The sequence below is a fragment of the Raphanus sativus genome, unplaced genomic scaffold, assembly GCF_000801105.2.
Source record: "Raphanus sativus cultivar WK10039 unplaced genomic scaffold, ASM80110v3 Scaffold3747, whole genome shotgun sequence".
Lineage (NCBI taxonomy): Eukaryota > Viridiplantae > Streptophyta > Magnoliopsida > Brassicales > Brassicaceae > Raphanus > Raphanus sativus.
This window is the reverse complement of record NW_026619051.1, coordinates 1-9,912: the sequence shown is the minus strand read 5'-3', so window position 1 is coordinate 9,912 and position 9,912 is coordinate 1. Positions and strand designations below refer to the sequence as shown.

The 9,912-nt window shown below is 38.9% G+C and overlaps 5 protein-coding genes across 5 annotated transcripts; 4 read left to right on the top strand and 1 right to left on the bottom strand.

Annotated features, from left to right (window-relative positions):
- The first annotated feature begins 1,145 nt into the window (after positions 1-1,145).
- LOC108823704 (tetraspanin-15-like) lies at positions 1,146-2,707 on the top strand. Its single transcript, XM_018596972.2, has 2 exons — positions 1,146-1,875; positions 2,213-2,707. Exons 1-2 carry the CDS (start codon positions 1,249-1,251, stop codon positions 2,534-2,536), a joined length of 951 nt encoding a protein of 316 aa, XP_018452474.1. The 5' UTR covers positions 1,146-1,248; the 3' UTR covers positions 2,537-2,707.
- Positions 2,708-3,515: 808 nt separating this feature from the next.
- Positions 3,516-5,565, top strand: LOC130506864 (uncharacterized). The gene is made up of 4 exons (XM_057001563.1): positions 3,516-3,710; positions 3,788-3,925; positions 4,016-4,105; positions 5,489-5,565. Exons 1-3 carry the CDS (start codon positions 3,516-3,518, stop codon positions 4,094-4,096), a joined length of 414 nt encoding a protein of 137 aa, XP_056857543.1. The 3' UTR covers positions 4,097-4,105; positions 5,489-5,565.
- LOC130506866 (glutathione S-transferase T3-like) lies at positions 4,544-5,543 on the top strand. The gene is made up of 2 exons (XM_057001565.1): positions 4,544-5,196; positions 5,489-5,543. The coding sequence occupies exons 1-2, from the start codon at positions 4,544-4,546 to the stop codon at positions 5,541-5,543; spliced, it is 708 nt and encodes a 235-aa protein (XP_056857545.1).
- A 637-nt stretch (positions 5,566-6,202) lies between the features above and the next one.
- Positions 6,203-7,495, top strand: LOC130506865 (uncharacterized). The gene has a single exon (XM_057001564.1). The coding sequence runs from the start codon at positions 6,203-6,205 to the stop codon at positions 7,493-7,495; it is 1,293 nt and encodes a 430-aa protein (XP_056857544.1).
- Positions 7,496-8,034: 539 nt separating this feature from the next.
- Positions 8,035-9,704, bottom strand: LOC130506867 (very-long-chain aldehyde decarbonylase CER3-like). The gene is made up of 6 exons (XM_057001566.1): positions 9,424-9,704; positions 9,225-9,332; positions 8,945-9,151; positions 8,756-8,866; positions 8,493-8,666; positions 8,035-8,396 (listed from the first exon to the last, which is right to left on the bottom strand). The coding sequence occupies exons 1-6, from the start codon at positions 9,625-9,627 to the stop codon at positions 8,226-8,228; spliced, it is 975 nt and encodes a 324-aa protein (XP_056857546.1). The 5' UTR covers positions 9,628-9,704; the 3' UTR covers positions 8,035-8,225.
- Between the last annotated feature and the right edge of the window lie 208 nt (positions 9,705-9,912).

Sequence of the window (9,912 nt, the reverse complement as noted above, 5' to 3'; positions counted from 1 at the left end):
ATGTAGCCAAACATAGTTTATATAAACAAAATAATAACTTATTTCAAAATAATAAAAATATATTATATTTATTAGTACTTAATTTTTTGCTCCATATAATCATCTTACTATATAAAATAAAAACTCTTTCTGTTTCACTTAATTTAAGTAAACATATACACATATTTTTTATTTGTTTACAAAATAAGTTAGGTATGGATATTCAGATATCCATCTAGGGTACTGATTATTTTTCGGGTATCGAATTTTTTGTTTGTTTTTGAAATTAGGATCCACTTGGATATTAATGTAATAGATGTGTGGGTTTTTTGAGTTGGATTCTCCCAGGCCAGATGAGTTTGGTTCTAATGTATAAGAACTTAAAAATATCAAAATGACCAATGGATCTGAAAAAATTTGGATATTTGTACCAAAAATAGTTATTTTACTCAATTCGGTATGTATCTTTTGAATACAATTAGTTATATATTGATACATCTAAAATATATAACACTAATCATGAAAAAAGATATCTATGTTTAAAATGTAAAAACTAATATCAGCGTGGACACGGATTAAACTCTAGTGATATATTAATAATTATGCATATTAAAAGAAGAAAACTTACATAACATGGTGAAAACATAATTTTAAGACGTAAATCTTCATAAACCGATTCAGTGTAGTGTAGTGTAGTTATAAACCGTGAGTTCTCAAACCGATAAAAATTGTAGGTGTACTGATTTTCATAATTTATATATTTAGTGTTACATATATTTAGACAGGTAATTTTTTATTTTTGTCTAAATAAATGTATAAAGAATGGCTGGTACTGTTGTCCAAAAATAGCTTTAAACATATATATTTTCCTCCTATTTTATAGATTATTAAGTTAAAATGTTTCACTAGTATATTCCGCATTTTTGGCTTAATAATCTCCATGAATATAAGGTGAAAAGATAAGAGTAAAGCAGTAATGAATTCACACATACAATTTACAAACAAACAAATGTACTTTTGGATAACTAAAAGTTCTTAGATAAATCAATAGTGATGATAAAAAGACCAAAAAGGGTTCGAATATAACAAAATCCTCGGACAGGATCAGCGTGTACTTAATCAAAGTGTCCGGATTTCTCTCCAACTTACATTTGACTCTGTAAAATCCACCCCCTCATACACATATACTTATCATCTTTCTCCTTTAATCAAATACATTCCTCCCGTCAAACAAAACACCTCCATAGAGACCTTTCCTTCACTTCCTTCATGGCTGATAGTGCTCAAGTAGTACCCGTCGAGGAACCAGCTGCAACCGCCACCGCCACGGCAACCGTAGTAACAACAACAACAACGACTGAACCAGAAGCCAAAACCTCCGACCAAATGGAGTCACAGAGCGTTAAGCCACCCGTTGGAACGTTGGTCACAATCATGAACCTTTTCGCCATCGGTGTACTTCCCATCTTCACCTTCTTTCTATCCCTTACACTCCTAGGCTACGCTGTGTGGCTCCTCTACATGCGCAGCTACGACTGCGAAGATATCCTCGGTCTTCCACGTATCCAGACCATCGCTAGCGTCGGTCTCCTTGCCGTGTTCGTCGTCAGCAATGTGGCTCTGTTTCTCCGACGGAAGTTTCCGATGCCGGCACTCGTGGTGATGTTCGTGATTCTTTTGCTAATGCTGTTCATCGGTTTGGCGTACGCCGGAGTCAATGAGATGCAGACCAGGAGGTTTCCGGCGACTGGGACGTGGTTTAAGCTCAAAGTGATGGATAATGTGAACTGGAACAATATCAAATCGTGTGTCTACGACAAAGGCGCATGCAACGAGCTTGCTTACGGATCTCCAAACGATAAACCTTATAATAGAAGAAAAATGCCACCTATAAAGGTTCGTTCACTATAGATATATATATATATATACTTTGAGCTCATAACCATATTTTGCCTTGTGCATCCGGTGCATTCTAACATGCATAATACACGAAATTTTAAGAGTTAGTATATGTATTCCAAACAAAAATTTATTAAAATTGTCTATAAACTCCAAAGTGACCTACCATGCAATACTGATAAGAAATGAAATTATCAAATGAATAATGTACATATCATACTATCATATTTACAAGACTTCAAATAGTTCGACAGGATCATGTACGAAAGGATCTTCAAACTAGTAGGTTAATTGCACAAGTTGTTTTGATTTTTTGTTGTTGTTGTTATTGCAGAATGGATGTTGTATGCCGCCAGAGACATGCAACATGGACACTTTAAACGCGACGTTTTGGTATAGAAGAAAAGACGAGGGACAACCATTGAAGACGGAGGTGCTGTACGGGGGCATGGTCGGAAGACTAAGTGACTGTCAGCTGTGGAGGAACGATTGGAGCGTGTTGTGTTATGATTGTAGGTCTTGCAAGTTAGGATTCGTAAGATCTGTAAGAAGGAAATGGTGGCAGCTAGGTGTCTTCTTGATAGTCATCTCCATTCTTCTTCTCATCTCTCACCTCTTGATCTTCTTGGCCACCTTTTGGGAACGTTTCAAGGGTTAATCATCATCATGATGGTCTTTCTAATTAGGAGAGTTTTTTTTTTCTTTTTCTGTGTGGTAAAATAATATCTTTCTTCTTCATTCGTTTTAGTACTCAAGCAGATGTTTTGTAATAAAGTGGTTTGATTCAGAATCCTAAGATAGCTCTTTGGTCCATTGTTTTATCTTTAAATCAGGGGACTTCAAAGTAAATTGTCTATAATAAAATCAAATGTAAGTAAAGGACATCAACATTGAAGACACTTGTTTAGCAAAAAAAAAAACATTGAAGACACTTTGTTCTTTCATTGTCCTAAGAGCATGCCCATTGGGGGTTTTTAAGAGGTTCATGGGCTCGGGTTCATAGGGCCGGGCAGGGAAAAATAAATCAAAAATGGGCTATTATCGGTGACCCGAGTCTTACGCATGATCCGTTCTTAGCCGGGTTCAAGACACGTGTTTGTAACCCATTGGCCCCGCGTTTTCGAGTTTACGCGAAGCATTGACCAAACCATTCATTTTTCTTTTCTTCTTCGATAGCTAGGGTTTGTTTCTCTGAGGCGATTGAGAGGCGATTCTGGTGCGACGGCGATTTCCGAAGCTTTTGACCATCAAATCAACGATGAACGGTCCCCTCCACAAGCTCAGGTCAGTATTGAGTAGATTCTCCACAATTTTGAAGCGTTTTGGGTCTCGAGGATTCTCAATCGATTTAGGGTTTTCATATTAGGGTTCAAAATCGAGTAGGGGCTTTCGATTATCGTCATCGGGGTTGTATTTATCCAGTTAGGGTTCGTTAATCGGGAATTCGATGTTGATTTGGGGATTTAGGGTTACGGTTGCAAATTGATTTGGGGGTTTTAGGTTAGGGTTGTTAATCGATTGTGTGGGTTTGGTTTGATGGTTTTAAATCGTCCATAAGTGGTTTATTGATTCGTTTTGATTTCATTGTTAAACTTTTATGAGTTTGCTAATGAGTTTTGTTTGTGTTTCTGCTACAGATGGATCCCGCAGCAGAGAGAAGAGACGCAAAGAGGAACATTGAGTACAACAACTCATTAGGCTATGTGGCGGATTCAGAGTATGGTATTCCAAAAAGGTGTTACTGCGGTGGGAGAATGATTGGTGAGGTTCAGAGGAAAGAGGAGCACGACACTCTTCCTGGGAAGCGGTTCTTCACCTGCATAAACTACGAGGTAAAAAACAAACATAGTTTATTGTTTCTCTTATTATTTTGTTTCTGTTTTTAATTTCAGTACATGGTTTTACCAAGGCTGATGGGCTCCACTACCGTCAGCCTTGGGTGATTGGTGTACAGGAGGAGATCGAAAGGCTGACTAGCCGGCTGGAGGAGGCTGAGAAGGTTATCAAGGAGGTGCCCATCCTCAATGAACAGATCGTGTCTCTAGAGGTTAGTGATCATTCATTGTATTGTAATGGTTATTGTTTGTTGCTCTTTCATTAGTTATTAACTCATTTTCATTGTTGTTTCCATGTCCAGGAACATGTTAAAAGCCTCTCTGGTCTGCTCGATGTTCTCACTGTGAAGGTGCATGACCTGGAGATGGTCTGCTTCGATTGAAAAGCAAAGGTACCGTCTTATCTCATTGGTCACTTTGTTTGTGATGCTCTCATTCCTCGCTTTGTTTGTGATGCTGTTTGTGATGATCTCGTTCTGTTTATTTTTTTTATTAATATGTTAACGTTAACTGAGCTACTTGTAGTTCAGTTAAAATTAAACTACAAGAACAACTTTATACTAGAAGTTGTTGTGTTTACTAAACTAGAAGCTAAAACTAGAACTTGTAAAAATTACCATAAATTTATTGTGTTTGTTGGTTGGTTGCTGTGATTAAGACCGATAGTACTGAGCTTTAAATAATGGTCTCGACTGATTTGATAGTTGTAGTTAAATGAAGTTGTTGTGTGATCAATGTTTGGTAGTTAGAGTTAAATGTAGTTGCAAATTGTAGTTTAAAAACATAACAAATCCACTTCTAAACCACACACATACCAAACCGAAACAAGAATGGAACCTTTTCCCCAAAACCCCCAAACCTCTCCCGTTAATCAAAGACGCAAGTGGTCAACCAAAGAAGACGTTGTGCTCATCAGTGCTTGGTTGAACACCAGCAAGGATGCAATCGTGGGTACTGACCAGAAGGCTGGAGCTTTTTGGAAGAGAATTGTGGACTACGTGAACGCCAGCCCTCAGCTTAGTGGCGGCGTCCCTAGAGAGTGGAGTCAGTGTAAGCAGAGGTGGGGAAGAATCAATGAGCAGGTGTGCAAGTTTGTGGGCTGCTATGAAGCAGCAGTGAGGGAGCAAGCGAGTGGCCAAAACGAGAATGATGTCATGAAGGCTGCCCATGACATCTTCTTCAATGACATTGGCATCAAGTTCACACTTGAACATTGTTGGAGGGAACTTCGGTTCGATCAGAAATGGAAATCACTTGGTGTTCCCAAAGAAGGTGCAGAGGTTCGGCCTCCTGGTGTCAAGGCTTGCAAAGCAGCCAAACGCAAGAGGCAAGGTTATGATGAGATACATGCCATGCTTGCTGTCAAGAAGGATATACAGCAACAGAAACTGCTAGAGCGTCTCCTTGCCAAAGACCCTACCCATCTAACTGCAAGTGAAATCACCCTCATGGAGAAACTCATTTCTGAAATGATTTGCGATGGGTAATATGGTAGCTGTTCGTTTGATTGCTGTTATGGTTCATTTGGATAATATGATAGCTTAAGTTGTTCCTTTGATTGCTGTTGTGGTTCATTTGGATAATATGATAGCTTAAGTTGTTCCTTTGATTGCTGTTGTGGTTCATTTGGATAATATGATAGCTTAAGTTGTTCATTCGTTTGCTTGATATTGTGGTTCATTTGGTTGGTTGATCTCGTGGTTCATTTGTACTTCATGTTGGTTGCTTGCTGTTGTGGTCATGAGTATATAATTTTGTTTTCTTTTATCTTGCAGGTCACGGGCTGGAGTTGAAGTTGTATGGCAGGAAGGGAATGCACATGTTTATTAGCTTTATGGTGGTTGTGTTTCACGGGAAAGTGTAGTCTTTTGTTTCTTTCTACACTTCATTTCAATTAACTTGTCTCTTTGTACTTTGTACTTGTACTTGTCTTGGTTGCTCACGGGTAACTTGTCTTCTTTCTTTGTTTTGTATCGGCTATGTACTGATGACTCTGCCAACTCTATATATAAAGCAGGGTGTTTGTTTACTCTATCACTCATAAAGAAAACTACCACTCTTCTCTCTATCACTCATCTCTCGAACACCTCTCTTCTCTCTATCACTCTTCTTTCCAACAACACTATCAACAACACTCTTCTCTCTATCACTCTTCTCTCCAACAACACAATCAACAACAAGTATAGTTTCCCATCACTCTTCTATCAAGACAAGTATACTCTTCCATCACTCTTCTATCAAGACAAGTATACTCTTCCATCACTCTTTTAAAAAGTTATGTTTTTAAAAAAATATGTTTCTTGACTAGTGAATATTTAAAATAGATATGTTTCTTATTAGACTAGTGAATATTTAATTTTTTTTTCAAAAAAGTTATGTTTCTTATTAGACTAGTGAATATTAATTTTTTTTTTCAAAAAAGTTATGTTTCTTGTTAGACTTGTGAATAATTATATTTTTTCTTCTATAAAGGAAGAAGTGTTCAAGTGATGTCTTTCTCATCAGATGATGCAGCAGATAAACTAATTGAAGATACGTTTGACGAACATGTTGATAATTTTATCGACCAACAAGTTGATAATTTCATCGACCAACAAATTAACAAGCCGAAGAGACGAGCTTATATCGAAAGACATAGGGAGCAAGGCCACGAAGACCTTTGGAATGACTATTTCAGTGAAAATCCTACATACCCACCAGAAATGTTTAGGCAGCGTTTTCGAATGACGAAGCCATTGTTCCTTTCCATTGTCGACCGCCTGACTAATGAAGTTTCATACTTTCGTCAAAGACAAAATGCTCACGGAAGGTACGGCCTATCTGCACTTCAAAAGTGTACTGCAGCTATACGTATGCTAGCATATGGTCAATCGGGAGATACGTATGACGAATATCTCCGACTTGGTGAGAGTACCGCACTTTTATGTTTGGAGAAGTTCAACGAAGCGATAATACAATTATTTGGAGATGAGTATCTACGAAAACCTACACCAGCTGATCTTCAACGATTACTCGATATCGGAGAGGTACGCGGATTTCCGGGAATGATAGGCAGTATCGACTGTATGCATTGGGAGTGGAAAAACTGCCCAAGGTCTTGGAGAGGGCAGTACGCACGAGGTCACGGAAAGCCGACCATTGTCTTAAAGGCTGTGGCATCACAGGATCTTTGGATATGGCACGCTTTTTTCGGCTTACCAGGTACCCTAAACGATATTAATGTTCTCGATCGGTCAGAAGTTTTTTCTGACATTATACAAGGTCGAGCTCCTAAAGTTAATTTCACGGTCAACGGCCACAATTATCGTATGGCGTATTACCTTACAGACGGAATCTATCCGAAATGGTCAACATTTATCCAATCCATTCCACTACCTCAAGGTCTTAAAGCTGAGCTTTTTGCTGAAAAACAAGAATCCGCCAGAAAAGATGTCGAACGTGCTTTCGGAGTTTTGCAATCGAGGTTTGCAATAGTAAAAAATCCTGCTCTACTATGGGACAAGGAAAAGATTGGAAAGATTATGAGAACTTGTGTCATACTACACAATATGATAGTAGAGAACGAACGAAACACATATATTTTGTCTGATACATCTGAGTTCGAGTCGGGAGAGTCAAGCAGGAGTTCACAGGTGGAAATCTCGCAACCTACGGACTCTCCTTCCAACTTCGTTAATAGGCATGGCATTCAAGCTCAAATTCGGGATCAACAAAAACATGATCGTTTGAAAGCAGATTTAGTTGAAAATATATGGCACAAATATGGTTATCTATATGAATAATCTTTGTATGTTTTTTACTTTCCATTGTATTAAATAAATATTTTTTTTAAAAAAAAATTATTATTTTATTCTTATGAACCCCATTTTCGGGTTCACTAATGGAAGAACAATATTAATACGGGTTCGTCACTATTCCCGGACCCACCCAAAAACAATAAAAAAATCCCTATGAACCCCCCCTTGGGGTTCACTAATGGGCATGCTCTAAGGGCATCTCCATTGAAGATTCAAACCTCAGGCTCTCACAGATTTCAAAAAGAAAAAAACATTAAAATAATTGTGGGGCCCATTAAAATTATAAACCTGTCTCGCCAAAGTTCATCTGTATAAACCTGTATCTTAACTATTCTGCGGAACCCACGATACGTGGCGGCCCGCAGTTGGTTCGATAATTAATTTTTTTTTTTTTTTTAGAAAAAAAAGTTGAACAGTAAAAAAATAATAATAATAAATTTTTTTTTTTGGTGAACCTCTCTATGAGGTTCACAGATGGAGATGCTCTAACTACCACGTACCACCAGAGGAGTGATCAGGCTGGATAATTAAAAGCTTTGTCGATATACTATTTAGGGAAATTGTTATAAAGTGAAGTACATCTTAAATAAAAGGTGAAATAATAGCATACGGTGACGGTCTACATCTTTTTTCAACCTGCTTGCATGCTTCACCGTTCCAAAGAATGACCAATCTTGGGAGAGCAAACACAACAATCAAAAGAGCCTCTTATCACTCATCTAGTGAGTGAAGAAACAGAGCGAAGGCCGTGTCTCATGGCTGCGTCCCACACCAAGTCAATACGGTCAACGTCTATGGCTCCAACCTCATGATGCTCCCAACCCTCCAGCATATGAACCACTCCTCCTGCATGGCATGCATGCACAACCCCTCTGTCCATTGTGTACTGCCACAACACACATATATAGAGTTTTAGCCCCCCATGAACCAAAAGGCTAAAGAGACAAATAAGACTGTATTATAAACGAAACATTCTTTATACCTCGCAGGTTCCAAGTCCTTGAACATCTTCAGGGAGCCTCATTGCAGCTAGATCTCCGTAAGTACAGTTCCTTCTGAAGTTGAGGATTGGTGGCACCACAAACTGGTGGAAATGCGTTCCTTTAGGAGCCCAGCTCTGTTCTCTTGGCGTTAACCATTTCCCAACGATCCAAGTCTACATTTATACATAATTTAAACACCACAAAATCAAATACATTTACATTTACACAACAAATGAAATTCAGTTAGAATTCAATACACCACCTTGCAGTTCTGAGCAGCGTTGTATTTGGTCACTTGTACAAGGTAGTTCTGAAACTCAACAGGAGCTTCTTTCTGAATCTTCTGGAATCTCTCCATCGATAGTGTCAACATCTGTCATTTAGTCCCAACATCTGTCAAAATCGTACCTTTGAGACAATGGTTCGTTAAGGATTAGAAAAAAGAACTTACGAGAACTCTCACTCCACGACGACAGAGGTAGAGAGCGATGGCTCTTCCCAGCTTAGACGTAGCTCCTGTCAAGAAAACCTCTTTCACATCTTTTGGAATCTCATTGAGAATCACTGCCGCGGTTAAAGTGTTCCCATGGACCACACGAACTCTAAGGTTAGGATGCTTGTTGACAAACAACGTCCCACCACCATTTAGAGCTTCGTTCTGAACAAAAAAAACAAACAAGAACAACCCTTTTACTGACTTGACTCAAAAGTTTCAAAAGTTTCGTACGAACCTTGTTCAAAGCAGCCAAGCTTATAACTTTAACACCAATCTTATCGGCCCTAAGAATCGCATTCTCGATCTGGTTGTTAATGCCTTGTTTAGCAATCGGTAAAAAGTACTGCAAAAACAGAGGAAAAATACTCTGTAAAACGCTCTGTTCTCTCTGTTTTTCAAGGGCATGATAGATTAGGGCAGAGCAAATGCATTACTTGGAATCCGAATCTGGGAACGCCCCAAGTCTGGCAAAGCTTGTTTCTGAGGGTATAGAAGCTGAAAAGGAAAGTCTTTGACCAGGCCCACATGCCCAACATCACTATGAACGTGAATGGCCACATGGGCAGCAAGAAGAGCCTCGTTGTGTATGGCATTGAAGCGAACGATCTGAACACAAACGGGGCATGCATCGCCGACATCACATCTACCCCATGAGCCAAGAACACAAACTCCGGTACTCTCTTCCGTTCCCCTACACTCAAACATCAAAGTTAGTTAAAAAATGTTAGACCATGATTAACCCGCTAAGAGTCCCACCCTAAGGGCATATGTATTGAAGGTTCTTCTCAAAAGTTTACACGTTTTCCTAGAAGAAAAAGTAATAAAAAAATACAAAACCAATGAACTCTTCTCTCCTCGCCTCTTCCGCGTGATACCGTTTCATAACTGTGCAGTGGGCTCCACGCGACGTGGCGGCCCACTAT